Source organism: Solea senegalensis, linkage group LG21 (genome assembly GCF_019176455.1).
Source record: "Solea senegalensis isolate Sse05_10M linkage group LG21, IFAPA_SoseM_1, whole genome shotgun sequence".
In the NCBI taxonomy this organism is placed as follows: domain Eukaryota; kingdom Metazoa; phylum Chordata; class Actinopteri; order Pleuronectiformes; family Soleidae; genus Solea; species Solea senegalensis.
This window is the reverse complement of record NC_058040.1, coordinates 4037982-4062711: the sequence shown is the minus strand read 5'-3', so window position 1 is coordinate 4062711 and position 24730 is coordinate 4037982. Positions and strand designations below refer to the sequence as shown.

The 24730-nt window shown below is 40.1% G+C and overlaps 3 protein-coding genes across 6 annotated transcripts in view; all 3 read left to right on the top strand.

The window, feature by feature from the left end:
- Positions 1 to 907: 907 nt before the first annotated feature.
- Positions 908 to 6848, top strand: LOC122758598 (MOB kinase activator 1B). The gene is made up of 6 exons (XM_044012852.1): positions 908 to 1235; positions 2338 to 2504; positions 3202 to 3295; positions 3684 to 3817; positions 4610 to 4773; positions 4866 to 6848. Exons 1-6 carry the CDS (start codon positions 1222 to 1224, stop codon positions 4941 to 4943), a joined length of 651 nt encoding a protein of 216 aa, XP_043868787.1. The 5' UTR covers positions 908 to 1221; the 3' UTR covers positions 4944 to 6848.
- Positions 6849 to 7826: 978 nt separating this feature from the next.
- dck (deoxycytidine kinase) lies at positions 7827 to 15255 on the top strand. The gene is made up of 7 exons (XM_044053554.1): positions 7827 to 8091; positions 8356 to 8471; positions 10771 to 10964; positions 11757 to 11904; positions 12099 to 12214; positions 12628 to 12727; positions 15011 to 15255. Exons 1-7 carry the CDS (start codon positions 7977 to 7979, stop codon positions 15035 to 15037), a joined length of 816 nt encoding a protein of 271 aa, XP_043909489.1. The 5' UTR covers positions 7827 to 7976; the 3' UTR covers positions 15038 to 15255.
- A 2031-nt stretch (positions 15256 to 17286) lies between these two features.
- Positions 17287 to 24730, top strand: part of LOC122758145 (electrogenic sodium bicarbonate cotransporter 1-like) — a 30847-nt gene continuing 23403 nt past the window's right edge. For all 4 annotated transcript variants that reach the window (XM_044012087.1, XM_044012090.1, XM_044012089.1 and 1 more), the window contains exons 1-3: positions 17287 to 17603; positions 23068 to 23141; positions 24115 to 24291. In XM_044012087.1, coding sequence (XP_043868022.1) covers positions 17587 to 17603; positions 23068 to 23141; positions 24115 to 24291 — 268 coding nt within the window. In that variant the 5' untranslated portion in view covers positions 17287 to 17586. The remainder of the gene's footprint in view (positions 17604 to 23067; positions 23142 to 24114; positions 24292 to 24730) is intronic.

The window sequence follows — 24730 nt, the reverse complement described above, 5'->3', positions numbered from 1 at the left end:
CGTGACCCTCATGTGGAGGATAAAGCGGTAGAAGATGGATGGATAGATACTCTAATGGCAACACATCAGTGAATTTATTAACACAGTGCTCTAAAACATTACAAAAGTATGCTGAAGACTGGAAACTAAAGCATGTTGGTTTATTTGAAGTTCTGCCAGACAATCCCACTCTGCTTCTATTTCAGGATAACTGAGTAGAAAAAGAATTTCACATGACACTCTCTTCTTCTTCACTTCTCAGCAGCTGTTTTGGTGCCACACATCTATCTCATCTATTTGTTGTCTCATATATACTGTATATTTACCAAAACCCATTCCAGGGAGACTGAAAACAACATTAACTGAGTCTTTGCAGGAATGCTATCAAACATATTGTCTGAAACAATTCCTGATTCCCCAGACATTCTGTTGTGTCAGGATGAAACATCTCTTGTTTGCTGATCTTACTGCTGCAAAGTGACTAAAAGCTAGCAGATGGAAAGCTCTGCATTCTGTCAATATAGCGCATGTGGAACAATGGGCTGCCAAAATACACCAAGTAAGGAGAAGAAAATAGATCACATTGGAAACAAGCAATCACTATAATTAAATCCTTCATGTAATTGTTCTTTATGTCTCCATGGTCCAGGATGGGTGGGATGGGCGGGATTTGGTTGTGGTAGGAGGGTCAGGCAGATGTTTCTATTTAAATGTCCTTTTTGTTTTCTTCCCTCCTCTCTTAGATGATTGCCAGCTTTGTACTGACTAATGCATGGATATTTGTGATTAGTTTTTTTTTTGCTTTATTAGTTGCCTATCAAAAAATAGTGAAGTTAAAAAGACAGTTCAATAGTAAATATCACAGTAGCCATTTTATTCCACTAGATGGCAGCAAACGAAAGAGCTCCGTGTGAGTCGCCTGTGGCCTCAGCAGAAGAAGTTAGCATTACGTTCAGTACGCTGCTGCCTCTCAGCGTACGTATCAGCAGCCGGTAGATACAAGTCTCTATAAAATTCCTCAAGGATTTTTTTTCCAACACTAAGATCTGTTTATTTTCTGTTCTATTTATTTGTATTTATCGATTTATTTGGATCTTTAAAGGCCATTGAAAGGAAGCCGGAGAAAGAACCGAGGACGAGAGAGACTGAGAGTTGTGTCAAACAATCCCTCTGGTCTTCATCCACTCTGCCTTTTTTTGCTCTTTGCCAGGGGAGTTGTTGTTTTCCGGGCGCCAAGGAAACATGAGCTTTCTGTTGTAAGTTCTAATTATTGTGATGAATATTTGAATTGTCTGACCATTCGGCTTTGTAATTGAAAGAATGTAAATAATGCAAGCTAATTGGTTAGCTAGCTGCATCGCTAGCTAGAGCAGAATACGGGCTTCGTCTATAGCCTGGACCCGTCCTAGCATGTCTGGTTTGTTTCGTTTTTCTCTTTGCTGAATTTTGTATGTAATGGACATCGGTTTAAGATTTGAAATAACCATAATAGTAGCACCATCGTCTTTACCTTCGATCACGAATCAGTGCAAATTTAACTCGAGAATGCTCCCAGTCTGGCTTGAGTATTTGCTGGTGGCAGCACTTCGTTTACATGAGCTAAACCGTCCCCGATATACCACAATTCACCAGTCAATGTCTGAACCAGAAGTTCATAAAGTACAGCTGACTCGCGTGATAAATATGTATTTGGTTAACTGAAAGATAAAAACGCATTTAGAGTCGAGCTCACCATTAAAGTTACGGAAGTTATGGAAATGTCAGTGATGAAACGTTTGATAATTCTGTCACCCTTTGACGTGCACAGCGTACATATCAGTGTATCTTAAATGTTTATCTTTGTTTCCATCTTGTGGTTTAAGATCATCTGACATCCATTTTAGTAAGAGAGAACATTTGTGTGAATTTGGTTCAACAAGAGCATACTTTTCTCTGGTTTTAGATTTAGAAATAGGTTTAACATTTTCACAAACTGACCAATCTTGTCTTTTTAAACACTGGCTTTGCTATATGTTTCAAGTTGTAGTATCTGTTTTGGTAAACACCCTTCTAGGTTGTGATGACGCACAAGGATTGTTGTTTAATGGTGCGTTGAGAGAGATTGAATGCAGTACCTCTACAAATGGCCTCATTACACATTGTGTCACAGAGTGACACATTGTTCAGGCCCCCCTCACTCTTGATTACATCAAAGTGATCAACTCAGTTGGAGCTCAACTCTTTTGTTGGCTTGGGTAGATCCTAACTTTTCACAATCAGAGGGCCCACACCAGGGCGAACTCATGATTTGTCATAACGTTTCACTCCCTCCACATGTGTCACCCAATTCTTCTTCCTCTTTTGAAATCTGACTCACAGTGGAAGCCGTTCATCCAAGACGTTCAAGCCCAAAAAGAATATCCCGGAGGGTTCTCATCAGTACGAGCTGTTGAAACATGCAGAGGCTACGCTGGGAAGTGGAAACCTGCGCATGGCAGTCATGTTGCCTGAGGGTGAAGACTTAAACGAATGGGTCGCAGTTAACAGTAAGTGCCAAGTTTAAATAACCTACACTCATCTCCCTTGATACACCCTTTTTAATTCACATTCCTGCAAGAATGATTTAACCCCCACGCCTTTTTTATGTATGTCTCTTCTTAGTCTTTGTGTGTATGCTAGTAGTCTCAGTAGTGTTCCTGTGAACCACCAGAGTGTAAAATGTTGGCATCCTCTCCAAAGACCATGAGTATTCATGCTAGAAAAACCGCTGTGAATGTTGAGTAGACCTCATTGTCTGTGCTGAGAGCCGTGTTTACTTTGCTCTGCATTGTGACAAATGGCTGGTCAGTGGAAGCTTAATTTCCTCCCTTGTCAGATTGCCTGACTTGCTGAAGTGTTTGTCTCACTGTGCACTAAGGGAGTAAGGGAATTTTTTTTTTAATTTAAATTTTGACATGACAACACATGCCACATCAGCTGTTCAGTATGCATTTTTGTTGACGATCAGCAAATGAAGCACCAACCTCCCTTTACATAGATAATTCTAAATGATAGAAAGGCAGTGTTGGTTGTCTGCCACTGGGAAGCAGTAACATAATCTGTGCTGTATAAGTCTGATCTAAAATGTGGTCTAGGCAGTGAGGTGGGAAGGGTAGAAGGTTCTAGTTTGTTTGTTTTGTGCTGGTTCACATGATATTCAGCCTCATGCACTTTTGATGCAAAAATGTTCTGTTCCCCCTTTAGCCGTGGATTTCTTCAACCAGATCAACATGCTGTATGGCACCATCACAGACTTTTGCACAGAGGAAAGCTGCCCAGTCATGTCTGCTGGTCCTAAGTAAGTTTATCATTTTAGTAAAACCAAACAACTAACTGTGCTTAACTCCATTCGATCTGTCAGGGGTAGTGGTAGGTAGTGGTGGACCCAATAATTGTGCATGTTTTCTCAATATTTTTTTAACCAGGGAACACCACAAACATAATGTGACAGTCAAGACAGACAAGCACTGCACATTTGTAAACCTCCACCACTGTCAGAGGTCTAAATCTTTGTAGATTCTCAGTGTAGTTACTCTGCTCGTGTCTCCCAATATTTAGGTTGGTTTCTGCAAGACATAAAGGGTCCATATTAGACATTCATAAAATAACTTCAGTGGTGAATGCAATCCTAGATGGAGTCTATTATAATTTTTAACACTGAAAGTTTGTCGTCTGTTTTTCCTTAGGTATGAGTACCACTGGGCTGATGGAACCAACATCAAGAAGCCAATCAAATGCTCTGCTCCAAAGTACATTGATTACCTCATGACCTGGGTGCAAGACCAGCTTGATGATGAGAGTCTCTTCCCATCAAAGATTGGTTTGTTTACATTCTGTTCCCCTTTATCCAGTCCAATCATTTACTTATCCTTTGTATAGTTTTGTTTCTTTCATTGATGTTTTCATCTTTATCGTCTTCCTCTTTCGTGGCAGGGTCACAAAGAAATCCTATTTATACAAATAATTGGTAAAATAACTGGCCTTTAAAATCGTTAATAATATATATAATATATACTATTTTAGAGCCTTTTTTATAACCTCTTAATTCATTAGTTATGAGATTAGAAGAGTATTTTCAGTAAACATAGCCCACATAAGCATTGTTGTCTGTATTGGTGGATTTAACTTATAATAACAGTCACTGAGGTTACTATCTACTAATAACCATGTAGTGCCAGTAAAACTCAAAACACCCGTTACTGTTTTTCTGTTTGCAAACATCTCGATGTCTTAGCTACACCTGAGCACTTGACACAGTGTTAGCATGAGGTGGTTCTGTGTTGCAATCACAGTTGTTTGCTTTTCCATTAAATCATGAAATCATGCTCTGACCTGCCTCGTAAAACCTTGTAATCCAGGAGAACATACTTTAGTGTGACCGCATCTGCTTTGTTTGTTCTGAGATTTTTGAGCTCAATAATATGACCTGCAGCAACAGAGAGGTAAAAGGAACTAAAAAGCAATGTGTACTACTCACTAAGGCACTTTGAAAATGTGTCTTAAAGTAAATTGCTCAGCCTCAACGCTGATGGAATTGTCCAGAGCTCTGCTTGTATTTTTGACGATCAGAATGATTTCAACCGCTTTTGTTTTCTTGCTCTCAATTCCCAAGGTGTCCCCTTTAAGCGGAACTTCATGTCCGTGGCAAAGACCATTCTGAAGCGCCTGTTCAGAGTCTACGCCCACATCTATCACCAGCACTTTGACTCTGTCATGCAGCTGCAAGAGGAGGCCCACCTCAACACGTCATTCAAACACTTCATCTTTTTTGTTCAGGTAGACCTTTGCTCTTCGCGTAGTAAAGTAGCATTAGAAAATATAACACTTGATGTATCATACGCTAATGTTTTTTTCTTCTTTTTTTCCAGGAGTTTAACCTCATTGACAGGAAAGAGCTGGTCCCACTACAGGAGCTGATTGAAAAACTGACAACTAAGGATAGATAAACAACAGCCTGTTCCTTATTTTATTGGTCTTCTAGTTTTTGCACAGATACCCACCCCACCCCTGGCTGTACGTATGCAGTATATACTATATTTCCATTTGGGGAAATGTTTTTAAAAAAGGGGGGCCAGGAAGCAGGAAGGGTCTTGATAGGTTTATGGCACTAGAACTAATGCTATCAGGGATAACACACTTGATAACACACTTAACATAGTAGAAGAAAAGGTTTTAGCTCTATGAATAAATCCCAGTATTCAGTCATGGCTCACATTTATGATGGTATAGACAAGTTTCCTGTTACACTATGTTTTTTTTGTTTCCCCCCACTTTGATTTATTATTTCAAACTTTCTTGCAGGGGATAATACGGTCTTTAATAAATAGTATGGTATTGTTGCGGTTACGGCAAGAATTTAAGCCAATTCAGCAGCAATGGCTTGTTATTTTATTCACCAAGCTACGTGGAAGGAGCTCAGTGGCACTTTGCTGCTCTTCACATCTGTATCAGCCCACATCTGTCAATACAAAAGAACCCTAAGTGCCTAGCATGGCTCATATTTGCCCTATATCAACATTGAGAACTGTTAAAAGTTAAAGGCCATAGATCACTGACGCACTGGACACCTGAACACAGCCCATTTCTTTTTGTACTCTAATCCTGTCTTTTCTCTCCTCATCAAACATATCCTTGCGTCTCATTGCCACCTGCGCGGTGCAGGTTATGATTAATGAATGTTTTGAAGGTTGTAGAAATGAGGCTAGAATATTATTTATTATAATATTCTAGCCTCATGAACTGAAAATGAACTCCCCTTTATTTGATCCTTTTCTAGTAATATATTCCTGTGTACTAGTTTCTTCCCAAAAATGTAAAATAGAGACACGTTTTCATAGATATCCGTGAGGGATCTACAGCCTTCAAGTGTATATTAAGGTCAGTAAATTGAAGTAGGTACGTCTGTCACAGCTTCCTCTGTTTATAGAACAGCTTTTCCAATTGGATTTTCTGAGGCAGCCCTTGTTCTCAATAGCCATAAAGCACTTTGAACAGTTTCCCTGACTTCTCTTTGCCTGAATGTTTATTCTGCATAGACTGTGCTTTGTGAGAAGCTGTATCATGTGACTGACCGTGGTTTGTTTCCTCTCATATTTCCCTAAATGAATGTTGAAATGCTTCACCTCCTCTGACACGAGCTGTAAGCCCGCACAAGTGAGATTTCCTATGCTTTTTGTACGGTTTGAGTCGTTTGTTGCTGTGCTCGAAACAGCAGGTGCATGCACCCTTCCCAAATCTGAAGTGTAGTTTACTATGCAATAATTGACACAACACTAAAATGTTTACCAGATAGCTCATTCAAACTTTATATCCATGGTCAATTTCCTTTTTTTTAGTGCTTACATTCTGATGTAAACCCATCATGACAAAACTACTTCTCATGTGGGTTTACTTTGAGAAAAAGTGACATGAACATTTTAATGAACATTTTATATCGGATGTGTGACGGAGAGGTGTAGAACATGTGTAAATACAGAGGCTTAGACCTGTCTTAATTAGTTTCAGAGAGCAGAGAGTGCTAACTCTTGGTTAAAAGAATGCATTGAGTCTTTTTCGAGGCTGCGTCCCCTTCCCCCCTGGTTTGCATATAAACTTTACTTTGTTTTAACTGTTCCCCGTCTGTTTTCACTTGATACAATGAATGTTACTGCTCGTCAGATATCTGAAGACATAATATAAAATTGGTCATCCTGAGAGCATCTCATGTTTGTGAAATGCCCGCAAAGTTTTTCCTCCTCCAGTGTAATAATTGATGATATGTTTGTATATAAAGGCTTGGTAGGGGTTTTCAATGCTACTGAATTGATTTATGCTGTTTACAAGACAAATAAAGGCGGTCTTGACTCTTTGAATTAATTCTATGTTTGTGATTATATACCGGAACACACAGGTATGTTTGAATAAATATTTATTTCAATTCTGTCCTACTTTATATTACAACTCTATGCATCTCGCTCAATTTACTAAAATTAAATTTATATGATTAGATACTTTTCGGCTTATAAAATATGATGCATTGTTTCAAGATCTTCATTTATATTTATATTTAATACATAGAGCAAGCAGTTATCACATAAATGAACCTGTGGTTATGCTATTTATGCCACAAACATACTTCTGATTTCATAATGACATCATTTGCATTATATGGTGATGAATGAGGGACAATCTAATTGATAGATTGTCTAATGTTATTGGTTACATAAGTTAATGCATTACAACATGACACTGATAACGTTTTGTGGCTTCATTGCGACTTTTTCATGACCTCACATCCTATATCAAGATGGGAAACAAATATAACAATTCTAATTCTAAATGTCAGAAATATGAATATCTCTCTTCCCACGAGGGCTGGGATTCCATGACTTAGAACACCCCACTATATACACCACCAGTGAAAAGTTTAGACACAGCAGTCAAAAGACCAAACTGTTTGGTATTCTATGACATAACAGCTATCACCCACATTCACTTTTTATGAATACAGCCAGTGAAGAGATGAGTTGTCTGGCATATTGCCTGGTATGTGTGTTGCCCTATATACACATCTATGGATTTGAACAAGACCTCCTCTCAAAAAAGCTTTCTTTTCCTTTCCGATTGCATAATTTCACCTGCTGGAGCTCTACTCAAATGAGTATTTGAATTTTACGAATGAATATGGATAATGATATTTTATAAATAACTTTTTTTCAGTTGGGGGCGATGTATTCTTTCATGGGCCCCAAAATCTCTAGCTTCGCCCCTACTCAGTGCAGCAGTGACAGTGGAGGAGGAGGAGGAGGAGGAGGAGGAGCACCGCGGCTGCTGCTACTGCTGCTGCTTCCGGGGCGGAGGCATGTCTGTGCAAACCGCCGCTTTCTGACGTTTGTTGCCGCCAAAGCTTAAAAAACGAGGCTTATCCCGCGGTGCAGCAGCTGTACCACCGTCAACAATTACCGTTCTCTTTATCTGAAGACTTTTTTTGTTTCGCGAACATGTCTGTTACTCCGAAGAGACGCTGTCCCGAATCACTGGACGACTCTATGAACGATTCAATGAACGACTCAATGGAGAAAAGGATAAAGCGGATTTCAGTGGAGGGAAACATTGGTGAGTGCAAAGCTCATCACACCACAGACGTTTAAACCTTTACACCGCTGTGGTTTTCACATTATTTGTGTAAAAGCGTCTGCAGTTAGTCAAAGACTGGTTGTTTTATCTAGACCTTTAAGGCCAGAACGTTTTGCCGCCAAGTGTTAAACGCTCGCGACTTCCTTTTGTAAACATTCAGCACATAAATGTACCCAATGTAACTGTGTAACTACATATTCTTTGCGCTGTGATTGAACTTGAGCGTGTTTTTTTGTGTTTTAGCGGCGGGCAAATCCACGTTTGTGCGCCTTTTGCAGCAAGAGAACCCGGACTGGGATGTAGTACCAGAGCCCATCGCCAGGTGGTGCAATGTTCAAACAAACGGTGACGACTTTGAGGTATTGACAAACTCGCATGCGAATACACTCTCAGGTACACTTGCATCAGATAAAATAGCCATGTTATGGTTTTGCCTTTTTATTATTGGGCAAATTTTATGTCTTAAAGGTCCAGTGTGTAACATTTAGGAGGTTTTACTCGAGGAAATTGAAGATTCTACCAATAAGTATGTGTATAAAAGTGTATAATTGGTTGATTCTGTTTTCTGTAGACTGTGAATAAGCCTTTTGTGTGTACTTTAGACGAGAGCTGGATCTTGTGCTACTATTTTCTACAGTAGCCCGAATGGACAAACCTGTTCTTTGTGTCATGGAGCGGAAGCTTGCTATACAAATGAAGAACACCATAGTTCCCTGGTGTGTGTGGGAAAGTGAGGAGTCCTGTACTTTATTTATTTATACTCTTTATACAATGCTTTATATAGTTCCTGTTGGCAGACACTTCCCTTATGTCAGTGGTTCTTTATTAATTGAAATACTATTGAGAACCTGATCATTTTTATTTATTTATCTCTATAAACCACTGTATGAGTTGTCCTGCCCTGCCCTGCCCACAGGGGGCCCCGCCCCACTATTTGAGAAGTACTGCCTTATGTCACCCACCTGTAGAATTTTCTTGTGTGTCAAACACTTGTCATATTAGTCACTGTCTCCTTCATGTTGAAGTTTCCCTCCTTCAACTGTAAAACCCGTGTTAGACCTGTCAGGGTCCTGTAGTATCCCACTTTACCATTGGGTGGCAGAACAAGTGTGGACGCAGGTCATAGGACGCATTCCTACCAAAGAAGAAGAAGAAAAGGAGGATAAATGCATGTGTCCACAGCTTCTTTCTTGCCGTGACAAACTTGTCCCGTAGGATCTGCCAAGTCTGCCAACAGGCCTTCCCCAGCGTCTGTACGATCTCCCTCCAGGAGTTTGAACTCCTTGTACTCCTGGAGGGATGAATTGTACAGGTGGGAGTACCTTCTCACCTCCCTAAGGGATTAATAAAGTATAAGATTTAGATTTAAAGATATAGATCGAGATAAACAAGCGGACAGAAGGATTGGCTGATCAGGATGTTGCAAGAATGGGCCGGAGGTTAGTGTCCTTGGTTGCCACAGACACGACTGACGCCTAACAGCCAAGCAGTAATTGAACATGTCGAGAGACTTGTTAGGTTTTGTCAAGTGACAATTATCAAGAGTGCCGAGCAAAATATACAAGGCACGCTTTAGATGTTACCAATCCTTGAATACTGGAGCTTTTAAATCATCATATACTGTGGGTTTCATTATGCTCTGTCAGGAGAACATGATCCTGCACTCCACTCACACACACACACACACAGACTGCACAGGTTAATATGAGTGGGAGAGTCTTCATCTGTATTTAGAGTGCAGCTGCCATCTGTCCTTAAGGCTGCGCTATAGTCCCAGTTATATTTTCACACACACACACACATACACACCCAGGGGAGACAGATGGTCCCACTGGACAGATGTACATGCCTTCATCATTACATCAAACCTCACTAACTTCCCACTCAGCTTCACGCCCACTGCCAGTTTGTCGATAAGCAGGAAATGAGATTCAGACTTTGTATTTTTGAGCAGATATCCTATTCAGTTTATTTGAAGGAAGCACTTTTAAATACATTTTTAAAACATCTTTCTTTTTTTTCTTTTTTTTACTCAAGTACTTTTTTTGGGCAAATAAAAGTGTAAATGGAGAACGGAAGTCCTCTGCACCATCCAGTAGTTTAGTAGGTCATGTGCCCCCTGCTGGTAGACAGTGTGTTTGTCAGACCTTTTGTTCTCTTGATTTATTTTACAGAAGGTAAATGAGGTATAGTACAGAATAAAAATTGCATTTCAACTATCTTCAAATAATTATGGGTATTTTAAAAAGCACTGAATTGAATTTCCTCTCATGAATGCCTCAGGAGACAATACAAATACTTCATCACTAGCGACAGTGACGCATTTTATACAAAAAGAAAGATGCAAAGTGAAACAGTGGACAGTGAAAGTTAAAAGATTGTGTTTCAACTGACAAAAATGTGACGACATGTAAATAAAGTAACCTCATATTTGTTTTCCCTTATGTCCCTTCTGGTTTGTCAGGATTTTGACTGGTATTGACATTGAAAGTTTCATAATTGTTGCTTTATCTGTGGCAATAAAAAAAAAATCAACTTAATGTCAATCATTGTAGAATCAGTGATCAAACTGTGAGCATGTCACACACTGTGCATTGTTGGTAAACTTGTGAGTGAACACCAGTGAAATGCAGCTTTCATTTGTATGTGACACACCAGGAGCTGACCACGTCTCAGAAGAGCGGAGGGAATGTCCTGCAGATGATGTATGAGAAACCCGAGCGGTGGGCCTACACGTTCCAGAGCTATGCCTGCATCAGCAGGGTGCGCTCCCAGATCAGGTCGGCCAATGGGAAGCTGCGGGAAGCTGAGAATCCTGTGCAGTTCTTCGAGCGATCCATCTACAGTGACAGGTATTAACAAATCGGAATACTTTTTGTCACCAAAGGCTCCTTTTTAACAAATGCAAATTTAAAAAAAACAAAACTCTAGGTGAATAAATAAAGGAGTGTGTAGGTTCAGTTCCTCTCTTGATTAGGGCTGATTATTATCTATAAACCCATTATATAATGCTTATCGTGATACAGTCATTTCACCATATCTTACACTGACTTTACTATGAAAGCTGCTTTATTTACCTTTTAACAGCAAGAGTAAAAGTGCTGCGTCATGTCACTCGACATCGGCAGCCACTCATTGGCTTTATGTTGAGTTCCAGTTGTATTTCTACTTGGAAGTAGGAATTTCTGAGTTCCTTCAACAGGAACATCAACCTCAACTCAGATTTCCAAGTCGGAAAGTTGGAGAAACGTCTCTAAGGGGTGACGTCACTCCCAGTTGTGATGGAAATTGAATTCAGCATTATTCCAAACTGCATGTGCTGCTTTGTTGATTCAGTAACATCTGAAATACTCAGTTGAAACATTCAAATGATTGTTTGTCCAGTGCGCCTATATACACGATACCTAATGCTTTTGAATAAACTAAAATTGGTGTAAATGCTGTTATTTTGAGATGTTTCCTTATTTCCAACCTTCCAGTATAGAATGCTTTTAATGCAACAAAAATGAACCAATTTCATGAATTCTGTTCATGTTTAAATTTGAATGTTGTTTGTACTTAATGACCCTAAGATATGCAAAATCTCTGATATGATCCACGTGTTATTGTTTTTTTCCCCTTCTCCTGCTCTTGTAACGTCGCAGGTACATCTTTGCAGCCAACCTGTATGAGGGCGAGTGTCTGAGTGAGACCGAGTGGTCTGTGTATCAGGACTGGCACGGGTGGCTGCACAGCCAGTTTGGCAAGCACATCGAGTTGGATGGTATCATCTACCTCAGAGCTTCACCTGAGGTATTCGTCTCACCAGCTGGATTTACTGCTTTGTTATTCTATCACATGCGGGAACGCTGGTATTGTTTTCTTTTTAATGGTCAGATCTTGTCCTGAGCTAACATTAGACCACAGAAGAAAGGGGTTCAAAGGACAGGACTGCAGAGGCTTTGTGCAAATATGCAACTCATTTCCTTTTCTGTGTGTGTGTGTAGAAATGTTTAGAGAGACTGCACCTGAGAGGCAGAGAAGAAGAGCAGGACATCCCTCTGGAGTATCTGGAGAAGCTCCACTTTAAACACGAGAGCTGGTTACAGCACAGGACCATGACGTGAGCAGAAAAACACACACATACACACACACACAGGCTTTTATGGCATGTTTACACTAGAAACTGCATTTCTGACACATGTATTTGTGCTAAAGAAGGAGAGTGGAGTCTCTGGTTTGGCCGTATTAGTTATCTGACTGATCTTGGTTATTGGAGAAAGATCCTTTTCATGCAATAACCTGACGGCCGCTTGGAGACTGAATCAGTTTTTGATCCGTGTGATCTGCATCTGCTACATGAGTGTGTTTCAAGGAAGTGGGTGAGGCCACAAGTACTAGGTCAATCATTTTGGTCCACTGTGTGCTCACAATTTCCTCCCAAACACACATGTTGAATAAATAAACAGACACAGATGCCGTTTCCCGGACATGAATGATTTACACAATGTGTCCCTCGTCTCGTCTGGCCCACAGCATGGAGTTTGATTATCTGAGCGACGTGCCGATCTTGACCATGGACGTAAACGAAGACTTTAAGGGAAATGACACTAAAGGGGCCGACATGATTGAGAAGGTGGGTGACGGTCAATACTTAAGATGTGCATGTGGTTTATATAATGAGTTGTGTCAAAGTAAATCCCAAGAACTTTGAGCTGACATGAAAACATCTTATTTGCCTTTTTTCCGTTATATACAGTGCTTTTTTTGGTTCAATTCCACAAAATCTTAAGTGGTACTAGAGTTCTCAACGGGTCCCAACAAAATGATAGGGTTATATATGTTGTTTGTTGTGAATCGTCACTGTTCACGTGTGGTGAAGAGTAAATCTAGCTGCCTGCTTGATGGAGAGGGGTGATGAGTGCGTAACCCCCGACACGCGGTGCTGGTGTGTCTGGCTGGGTCAGGTCGGGTTGTAATTTTCAGGCCTGTTGAGAACTCAAAGTGGTACATTTTTGAATAGACTAGATTAAATTTGACTTTTCTGGTTCCACAACAGGTAAATTAACTTGTTCCAGCAGCGAAAAAGTTTTCCTTTAGCTTTTTGTTAACAAGTTTCGACATGTGTCTTTCGAACACTCACAATATAGTGGAAAGTTCGGACGTACGAAAGTGACGAATACAAAAATATGACGAGAATAAACATTACACAACTCTCATTTGTTAAGCTGCAATGCATGGATTTTCAGGCTTGTATATTTTCCTCCAAAAATACAAGATGATACATCACTTTACATTAAACTACTCAACTGTAAAGTGTTTAAATCCCTAGTTTGCAGTGAGTTTCCATGCACAGTTAAGTCAAGCTCTGGTTGTAGGTACGACTGTGCCACTCCACTGGACCATTGGTGAATCAATTTATTAAATAAATGAAATGTGTCCACTAGGTGGCTTTACACTAGGTGGCTTTACACTAGGTGGCGATACGCCCCCTTCCAGCTTGTTAGTACGAGGTGGTTAATGATTTAGCATGCAGCTAGTTGTTAACTTGCACAGAGCATGAGTATGACTACATAAACGTGCACTTTTACATGAATCTCACGATATAAATTCAATTCCGATTCATCATCATTTGTTTGATTCAAAGTTGATTTAGTGCTTAGAGCTGCTAATGTCAGGGTCGACTCTGCTTAAGATTGTTTCCGTCAGAATGAGGCCTTTGAATTTGGCAAAAGGCAACATAAACACAAGCAAATCCAAGGAAAATAAACAGTTTATTTAAGCTAAATTTGCACAAGTAACCAGGGTATAAACTGAAAAGGTTACATTGATTTGGAATGATAATATATATATTTTTTTATCCTTTATTTAGCCAGGAAGGTCCGAAACTATTTCAGATATAACACTCACTGCAGAATATAAAAGCTAAAAGGAAGTTAAAGGAAAGTAAGAAAAAAAGAGACACGTAATAAAAGTAAAGTGCAGAAAAATTTAAGACTGTTTTCCACTAAACCACAAGGGCACGGGTCTTTGAAACATTTACCATCAACATTTATTTATTTTTAGAGGGTTTGTGTACACAAATCACAATTTTTTTTTATTCTAGCACTTTTACATGTGTTTTTTAAGTCAGACAAACACAATGAATAGTTTTGTGTTGTTTTACATAACCTTTTTGAGGGGTTCAGATTAAGGATCTTGTTGGTATGGCCTGTACACATTTGCACTTTACTTTGTTTACTCTCTTTAACTTTTTAAGTTCTGTTGTGAGATTTATTTCTGAAATTGTCTTGTCTCTGTAACGATTTGTACTACCTATGCTGCTGTCTTGACCTGGACTCCCTGGGCGAAGAGATCTTGTATCTCAATGGAACCTTCCTGGTTAAATAAAGGATAAATAAAATAAAAAGCACTGATTCCGATCCTGCTAACAGTCTGAAATAGTACATATGTTGTATTAATGGCTATGTTGGCATTAATGATGCTTGAGCCTTCAATAAATCTTGTTTTCTTGAAATAAATGTAATGATATTAAGAGTGTGGGACTTTTAAAAATGTGTGTATACTGTGTCGTTTAGGGAATAAGTGGTTTCACATCAAGTTTTCGGGCGGTGAGAGGTTAAATGTCTTTGAGTGTGATTTGATACTGCTACACACACAGACACACACACTCTGACACAAAGACACCGGTTTCACTTATGGAAATGAGGCCTGCACAGCTGTTAGAGGAACAGTTTCATGTTAATGGTAAACATTTCACTCCCTTTCAAATGCCATTACCAACAAATGGCCCCAAACACACTCAGCGCTTTCACACAGTTGACATTAGCAGACTTGTTTTTGAGTTATGATCACAGGATGAAAGCTTGGAGCTGGAAACACTAACCAGTTTGCTGATGCTGCGCATGTTCTTTTTCAGGTCAAGGAGTTCTTGAGCACGTTGTAATCCTGGGAATAAAGAAGAGGAGAGAACTAATAATATGCCCCAACAATGACAACTCTTTTTTTTATTATTATTTTATGATCTAACCTGTAGCAATTTGTTAAAATCTTTTTATGACTATTTTTTTTTAAATGTGTTGTATATTTATCTGTGTTATTGTGTGCAAATGAACTTTGGTTTTAACTCCTGATAATAAACTTGAAATACTTTTTTTTATTGTTTATGGTTTCTGTTTCTGATGTCTGAAAAGTGTCCAATAGATGTCACTAGTGTCCACACACTTGTAGTTCCAATGGGATTTTTTTCCCCATTCTTAAACAGGTGAATTTTCACTTTAAATTGTGACTGACATGAGATCAGAATCCACCAGACGTAGTCGTGTGTGTGTGTGTGTGTGTGTGTGTGTGGGACAAAGGTCTGCATGTCGGATCATAAAAGAACTATTAAGTAGCCAAAATGATAGTGCTGGTGTAATATCTAATTATGTTCCAGTTATTAATTTATTTATAAGGTTGAGAACACTTTGAACTGTAGGTTTATGAAGTGTCGAAACATTATCAAGATGAGTGCGACTATTGAACCTGGATAAGGAGTTACTAATACAATGCAATCAAAATCAGTATAACTTTAACCGAGTGTTGATAGTTGACGTACATTTTTCTGAAATGGCTGGTTATGACTGTGGTAAATACATCAGCAGAAAATAGTACTGTCGTCATTTGAAAGATGTAAAACAACTGTAACTGATATCAATGTCGGCATGTACTCAAGGTTGTGATATCAGTATTGGACACAAAAACGCCGTACCAAGTCTTTAATATAAACCCAAACAAACTTCAGTTTTTTTTAAACAATGTTAGATGTTTTGAAATACAATTCAAGAAAAGAAAATTGCTACACATGCAAAGGCATTTATGTTTTAGGTCTTTAGTTTTTGTCTTCAGGGACTAGTAAACTAAATAATACACATTTGACAATTTTTTCCCCCTTTAATTCCAATTTACAAACAACCTAAGTGAAAAATTGCAGGACGTAAGGTTGGGCAACATGAGAATAAAGGTAAAAGTAATGAGTTATTATAAAATTCAATTAAATAGAAAGATAAATGAATAACAATAATAATCAAAACAAAGACCTGCTGCATGGCTTCAGCAGGTCTGACGCGTGCTCTTGGTTGAGGCACGTAAGAATGAAACAAAAACAGAATTGGATGTTGAAACTAAGAAAAAAACCATGGAGGAAATCACTCAGACACTCTTCAGGTGAAACTACTACATTGTGAATTTATCTTGTGAGCACAAACAAAAGAAAATGAACAAATAAGTCAATAAATTAAAAAACAAGAATGTAATGTAAGGGCCACAAAAGAAATAAACAAAAGATAGTCGAAGGAGATATAAATGTTTACAATTTGAATGCATTGTTGTTGTTGCCTAATAGATTTTGAACTAATACTATATGAGGGAGTAATGTGATCATTATACTTTTATTTTAGAAGAAAATGAATCAGGTGTTCAAGGTTATAATTTAATAGATTCAAATAAAAACAAATAAAATATTTAAGTTGAGGACCCTCCTCAAAATATTTACTTCAATATAATTTAATTTAATGCACTTTTGGCTGATAGATAGATAGATAGATAGATAGATAGATAGATAGATAGATAGATAGATAGATAGATAGATAGATAGATAGATAGATAGATAGATAGATATAAAGTCAATTAGGAGAGAGAAGGAGAGTAAAAAGGGAGCAAATGTCTACAGTTTTAATGCATTTTTCTTATAAGGTTTTTATTTAATAGATTCGCATAAAACCAAATAAAATCTCCTTCCCTCCTCCACATTTTTTTTTCTTAATTGATCATTTAGAGACAAATTGCTGCACCTATAGAAAAGAAAGATGAATAAATAACTAGAATAAAGGAAAATGGGGTATAACTGAAATAAAAGTCTATAAATAAATAAAGCACAAAGAAAGAAAAGACAGGAAAACAGGAAATAAAGACACTTAGGGAGTAAAATGTTTGACTGTTTGTGACTTGGTTGTGGATTTGATCAGAAATGAAGTAAGTTGTGTGAGTGATTTGGAAACGCACTTCCCATAAATCAGGTATTCCTGGTTATTATGTTATGGCTTGACATGACACATAATATCTTGAAGGTTAGAAGAATCCTCCTCCTCCTCCTCCTTCTCCTCCTCCTCCTTGGTGTCGTCACGCAGGAGGAGGGATGACACTTTAAATATGGAGAAGGACACGCTGCGCTCCCCGAGTCTCTCTCCACACTGAACAGCGACACACACTCACACACACACTGAACCCTGTTCTGCAAGATGTTGTTCAGGCAGCATGTGATGATGCTGTGAGGACTGAGTCTCTCACGTTACTGTCTGAGCTGTAGCGAGTTGAACTAGTGAACCGAGGAAGAGGCTCCAGCTGGACCAGCTGCTCTTTGTTCCTTTACTCTGCTGAAAAGCGCCGAGGAGGTGAAGAAATAAGTGAGTGAGTGACTCCACACTGTGACCATCTGCGAAGGAGAACTTTGTCACCATGAGTTCCGACAAGAAGTAAGTTTTACGACCTCTTTCCTTGTTCCACACGTTACGCACGGGCTCACACCGAAACTATACCTTTGCAACTTCCTGGCCAGGTGTAAATGTGACAGAAAGGCGTCAGGGTTGTAATCTTTTGTCTCAAGTTCGGCGTTGACTCGGCGTCCTACGTGGACACCGTGTGCGTAAATCAGTGGCTCATACAGCTGGCTTTGGTTAGTTCCACGTTGGTGAAACTTGTGCGGACTATTTATTGAGTTTCTAATCACGTTAGGAAGCCGTCTCCGTTTCACCTGAGTCACGTCACTCGTGGCTGGAGAAGCCGCAGTGGCTTTGAACGGCTGCTAATCTTCTTTTCCGCGAACCTGTCACTCTCCATTAGAGAGACACACGGGGGAGCGCAGGCCAAGCGCCGGGGAACGTGTGTGTCTCTCTCTCGCTCTCTCTCTCTGCTGAGGCAAAGCTGCGTGGAGCTGATGACTCGCAGACCATGTGGTCCATGAGCTGACACCCCAAAAATGCACACGCTGGGGTCAGCGTGCGCGCGGAGCTTTGCGCAATGACGCACGGAAACCCGTCGTTTGTGTCTGCACCAATTTTTCCTGACATGCAGCTGAAAGTCATCAGCTGTTTGATCTGCGGCCAGTTCAGCGGATCTCAGCTGAAATTCCCTTTTTCTGGGAGCGGGCTTTCAGGGACGTTCCAAGATATTTTAGGGGGCCTCAGGCAAAAGGGGACCAAAGGGGCTCTCGATTGAACCCCCAATTCTCTAAATTCATATATAACATTTTGTAATGCTATGAATTTAACTCTTGGAGATGCATATTTACTCAGTGTCGTGCAATCTCTCCTTCTACTCTGAAGTGTTGAAGCTTTCGGCGGCAAGCTAGTGGCCCCAGGGGCCACTCTGTGTATCTGCCTTTCACGATGTCTTATTTTTCATTTAAGAACATCTGTTAAAGCTGTAGTGTAGGCTGCTGCAAACAGGATGGAGTCTCTTTGAAAACAAGTGCCCTCAAAGTTTCAGAAGGGAAGTCTACTGCTCAGGTCTGATGTTATCGGTGGAGGATGCAGCGTATAAGTAATATTCATGAAGACCAAACCGAGGCAAAACACTGACAAATCACAGTTGTATTGTCTATATCTGCTGCATACATCAAGCCCTAACCCTGTGCCCCATAAAAGTGGCCTGCTCTGACAACCCACTTTTCATGATGTCAAATCAAGGCAAGTCATGGTGTGATTGTTCAGAACTATCACAACATTTAAAGGGGATCTCATAAAAGTGTAGATTGTGGAATTAACACAATCCACGCATCTGGATGTTGCACCTGTTGCAGCACCCTTGAGTAACCGTAGTGTAACACGAGGCCTGTTTACACACAAAAGTCTGCAAACCGGCACTTCCATGAGACCTAAAATCTCAAAACACCATCCTTAACATGCATCTTCTTCTTGTGTTTGGAGTTTGTACGCATCGCTCATGATTTATGCGCATGTCGTCTTCTTCATTTTTGGTGCATCACGTTACAGCGCCACATTCAGGCCTGGCGTATACACTACAGAGTTGTTTCGGTTGCTTTTTGTGTGTGTATGAAGACATTTCTTTCTTCAGTTCGTGGGAAAACGTTCTATGAACGGAAAGTGTTGTTTCTGCTTGAGCGAGGCCTGAAAGTGACCCGTCATCATGTCTGTCCAGCACAATGGCAGTCGGCTTGTTTGTGAAAACAAGCCGATTCTTTACCGTCTGTGAGATTGTGAAATCTGGTTAACTATGGGGAAGTGTCTCTCTCCACTTTATGTGTCATTATGTTTGCTTGGATGACTGACTGGAAAACATGAAAGCGCTTTTGTGCAGTGCTGAATGACGCAATGAGTAACTGGGTATCCTTCATTTCCTTCTCCATTCCAATGTGGTCAGACGAATTTCCAGAAGTCAGGGTGTACCTGAGAGATGGGACTGTTAATTATAATTAACTAATGGCATAAACAACACATTATGACTACCAACACTCAACAACACATTTCTGAATTTAATTCACAGGTCTCGAGTCACTTTCTGATCCAGTAATTGGGTTATTTGAGTAAAAAAGGACATTTTTATTAGGTTATTCTGTGAGAATTAAAACTTTTGTCCCATTTCCTGCTTTTTTTTTGGTGGTTTTCAAGTTCCCAATTCTCCCATGTAGCAAGATCTTGTGATGCTACCAAGTTACTGTAGGACACAAGGTTGGATTGATCTCATTTTATGAATTAATATTGGCTCATTCAAATCTATATTTAAGTCTACATCTAATAATGAAAATATAGTATGTATAAAGTAGATGACGCAGATTGTTCACTGGCTCTTTTCTCCCCAGTGTGAGTTGGAAATCACTCTGTGAATCACTTTCACCATTTTCTGTGGTTTTATGGAACGAAAAGTGATGAGCTTAGAAAATTGAATTATTGTTGGTTGCAGCTTAAACAAACAAACAAACGATTAACCCTTCAAGTGAAGTCAAGTCTGAAAGGGGACTCATTTCAGCCGACGGAATCAAACCCGAGCACTGCTTCTGTTCCTTCCAGGACTAAACCCTGACTTTAAGTTTCATAAACCAGCTGCTTGTTGCGTTGGGGGTGGGTTGGTTGTTGAACCTGGCTGGTGGGATTGGGTGCGTCATTCTGTAAAGACACGGCAATGATCCCTGATCCCCAAGCCGCTGATTCTGGTTCCTCACGCAGAGACAGGTTTATCCAGCCTCATGAGGTCACACAGAGGTTGGAGCAGCGAGAGGTTCACCAGTGTGACATGGATGCAGCTGGCCGCTCCGACCCTCATCCAGCTTTTGATTCACTTTTTTTTTTTAATTAATCAGGTGGTGGAAGTCGTTTGCAGGAAATGAAAAAGATCAGGAAGATTTTCCAGAATTTACAACCTGGGATGCGGGATCTTATCCACCTCGTGCTTTCATACACAAGATATAGAGTTGGACTGTGTTTAAAAGAGTGAAGCAGCTGAAGGCAAAACAAAGACAACATCTTTTAGACTTTGCTGACAGGGTTAGAGCTTTCCTCCAAACATATTGCATGTGTCGTGCTAGAATAAAGGTTCAGTGTGTAACATGTTGGAGGGTTTATTGGCAGAAGTTGAATAAAAGTGTGTTTTTATTAGGGATGAGTCGATGCGGGACACAATATCAGTATTGGATTGATACTGGTAAGAAGGAAGAGTCAAATCCAATTTATATCATTTAAATTCTTCACTATAAAAAGGCATGCACCACCATCATCATACAGCCAGTGTATGAGTGAGGCCTGCACATGGATTTAGGATTAGGTGATTATAGCTTGGCAGTAAATGCATCTGTTTCAGGTGTAATTAAGACCTAAGTTGATGTAAAAGACTGTATTGGGCCTGATTTTTTTTTTTTTTATCCCCTTAAAATAAGCATTTTAAGTAAAATACCATTGACGGCCATCTTGTGCTGCCATGTGTCTACAGTAGCCTGTAGCTGGAGAATAACTACACAAATAAAGAACAATCTCATTCTTTGTGGCTTTGCTGTCTCACTGTTACAGTAGATGTCACTGAATCTCGCGCGCTGGATGCGTACGAATGGAACTGTGTGTTTTCCTTCCTCTCGGTCGGCTTGCTGTGTATCTGTGTGAGATACAGGTCACAAACTCTGTGACAAAATCACGTCCTGAAGCTGTTATTTTCTGTACGGTCTGTCCTAACGAGAAGAAAAAAAAAAAAAGATAGCGCCCAAGGCGAGCAGAACAGATTGTGCAGAAATCTGGCGTTAAAATGATAGAGTTGACCCTCTCCCCACGGCAACATGTGGGAACTTGACCTCTGTTATTATAAGCCACAGTGGGCAACAAAAGACACCAACACAGGCCCAATCACTGCATTAGTAACGCTTGTAAATTTTGGCACGAGTCCCAGCCAGCCCTCATCACTCATTTGATCTTGAAGCTGGTGGCACAACATTACGTCTATCAGCAATCATAGACTTCCTCAATCTCTCTCAAGGCCAGATAAGCGTATCCTCTGGGACCGCTCAGATGAGCTCGCAGAGGAACAAGTTGTATCCTTCCTGACTTTGTTTATTTTAGTCGTTTTGTTTACGCTCTGCCATCCCCTCATTTTCGGAAGCATCGTCCTCGCTCGGGGATTGTCCACTCGCCAGTGGAAACTGTTCACATGTTTATTAACCATTTAACATTCTCGATTGCCATCCTAAATCAAATATTTATGTTTTGTTGTCTGTTCTCATAAAGAGGTCGGTCAGATTAGCCATGACAGAGGAGTTCCTAATTTGATACTGACACGCTTCTTACATTTCAGACCAGCCGGCATGGAACGATCCAGATAGCTGTGTTATTCCATGTGCGCCTATATTACAGTAGTGTATGATGGGATTGGAGTTGGATCAGTCTACTGTATGGATGTATTGTTTTACCAGTGCTGTGTTGGAGAGTTTGGGGGATCTTTTCTGTATTTTCCTAATCCATGCCAACAAACTTGGTCTAGGCTGCAATGAAAATGACTGGTCTGAAAAGTTTGAGTTTGTCTTTAACCAGTGTATGTGTAGTTTAAACATGCACACAGAGAAATCTCTGTGATCCCGACCATGTTCTGCACTGTCAATATGAGCTTCTGCCGTCAGACAATACAGTTATTATAATTCAGGTCAACTTCTTTCCTTTTTTTATTTATTTATTTCCCATTTATGGGCTTGTTTAATCTGTATGCCGCATGTTTTTTTATGCTGCTGATAACTTCTTTTATTAGTGCACCTTCTATGCCTGGTATTGTATTCTAATCGGTCTAACCTTTTTGAGCTCAAGACTATTTTTCCAATTGGGGAAAATCAAGTATATATATCTCTCTTCATCTATATCTATATTCCTCCAATCTTCCAGGAAGCTTGAGACTTGATGATCAAGGGAAAATTATTGTCATGCAGTCAGTCAGTTGGGCCTTGAAGTGAATATAAGGCCTTGTGATTGTGTGCGAACTTGAAGAACCGGTGTGAATGACTTAATGAGTATTTTGAGCGCGTGTTCGTCTTGCACTCATTAAAAGTTTAGTCACAAAATTGACTTTCTTTATTTTGCGTTCATGTGTTCAGGAATGCAGGTGGACGAGCCGGTGATGTGAAAGTAGTCCGGGGCCGTCACATTGTTTTGTTGTTGTTTGCATAACTGCTTTTTGCTCTTGTTATGCAGTTACATGTGTTTATTTCTAATTGTTTTATGTGTTTACAATATTAATTGAATGTGAAGATGAAGCACCGATATTGCCCTCGCTGTTACCTTTTGTTGTTACGAGGTTAATGGGTTCAGAATAAGGGGATTTTTGTTGCGTAAATGACGAGGTTCTGAGTCATTGTCAGGATTTAGTTTCTTCTGCTGATCAAATGTTGAGTCAGGCTTTGCCTGCTCAAACTTTCTCTCAACTTTCTCTCTTTTTGTTTTTGTTTTTAAACAGAGTGGAGGATGAGGCCGTGTTGGACAGAGGAGCGACCTTCGTCAAACACGTCTGCGATGAGGAGGAAGTTGAAGGTGAGGTGATCCCGGTGATTGACGTGCTGTGACTCATCCATGTGTTTCCAGACAAAGACTTAACATAATTCACCGTGCTTCCTCTTAAAGCGAAGTGTCATTCGTTCTCCCTGCAGTATCGGCAACAGATGCGTGCGGTATAACGTAATATTTCTGCGCAGGAAGTTTTTTTTTAAATCCTGGCGACGCCCACGTGGCACTCGCTGACACGTTGACATATTTCACAAACCAACACTTGTGCGTGTACACAAAGAAAACCACGGCAGAATGTCTGACATGATGTCAAGCTGTTTGTGTATTGAAATCAGCAGCAGTTGTCTGCATGTCCTTGTGTGCACATCGTATGTATTTTGATTTTGATGAGTGACGTATCAAAAAGACGCCTTTTTAACCCAAGAATACAAAATACTGGCGAATGAGTTTAGTTACAGCGACTGTTTGAATCGTAATCCGACTATACAGATATGCCTTGAAGAGAGTCACTGGATTACAGATTACAAATCTCACAAAGTACACATAAATCTGCAGTAAGCAGGACTGCAAATACAACAGTTTTGCAATTATGGATCAATCGCACAAAGACATGTGCATGGAATCCATGATGGAATGGGGAAAATGTGTAGTTAACTTGGTCAGTTAATTCCAGTTGAGAGCGTTTCCCGTCGTCCTTTCTCTGTAATTACTTCCTGGAGAGATTAGGTCATTTCCTGTATGAGCGGTAGCATAGGGAAGTAGTTGACATTTATTTAGTTTCACAGTCAAGACGCGCACGTTGTTTATTCTGAACAAGACAATTGTGCATGGTTTCAGCGTCGGTATGAGCCAACGATAAAAGCGAAGATGCGTCTTCAGATTATTTTGTTACGTCATCAGATCGTAGCTAGTGGTGTGGCAGCGAACCAGTCATTACGGTGATGTCCTTTTTATTCTTTTTATGAGTGTAACCTGACCTGCATTCCCTGTATTGTGACAGGTCACCACACTGTCTACATTGGCGTGCATGTTCCAAAGAGCTTCCACCGCAGGCGACGACACAGACGCAAGTCGAGCCACAAGGAGAAGCGAGAGCGAGTGGAGCACAGCGCGGAGGGAAACAAGTCTGACGGGGAGACCGCAGATGAAGCCACCACAAACATCCTCAAGCCTCTCAGTGAGTTCTAAAGACACTTAAAACAGCATCTGCTGCACAGCCACGTTATGAATGTATAAATCTCTCTTGAGATGTTGGTCGAGGTCCAGTAGTTCAGGAGGTAGTTCTTCAAATGGAGCAGGGAGGCCTGGGTGGGGTGACGACCCAAGAGAACAAGAAATCATCAGGCAGAAAATCTCCACTCAACAGATTTGATGGAGGCGCGGGGGGGAAGAGGAATGAGAACATGTTGAATACTAATCTGAAAATGACACTCGGTTTGGCTTAAAGTGTGTAAAGTAGAAACAACGGTGGCATTAACTGTCGCCGTGATGATTAACTCTGGCACTTAGTGGGAACGGATTCCCAGAGGCTTGAAAGTTAGGGAAAAAAAAAAAAAATAGAGTGGAAGGGAAAAAAAAAAGAAGTAGTAGAATAAACACAACAATGTAAGATGTTC

What these genes read in the sequence shown, in the direction of transcription:
- dck (XM_044053554.1), top strand. Translation starts at nt 7,977, where the DNA reads ATGTCTGTTACTCCGAAGAGACGCTGTCCCGAATCACTGGACGACTCT. An exon ending in TTCAGTGGAGGGAAACATTG is followed by an intron (nt 8,092 to 8,355) that starts GTGAGTGCAAAG and finishes TTTGTGTTTTAG; the next exon opens with CGGCGGGCAAATCCACGTTT. An exon ending in CAAACGGTGACGACTTTGAG is followed by an intron (nt 8,472 to 10,770) that starts GTATTGACAAAC and finishes GTGACACACCAG; the next exon opens with GAGCTGACCACGTCTCAGAA.
- LOC122758598 (XM_044012852.1), top strand. An exon ending in CGAATGGGTCGCAGTTAACA is followed by an intron (nt 2,505 to 3,201) that starts GTAAGTGCCAAG and finishes TTCCCCCTTTAG; the next exon opens with CCGTGGATTTCTTCAACCAG. An exon ending in GTCATGTCTGCTGGTCCTAA is followed by an intron (nt 3,296 to 3,683) that starts GTAAGTTTATCA and finishes GTTTTTCCTTAG; the next exon opens with GTATGAGTACCACTGGGCTG.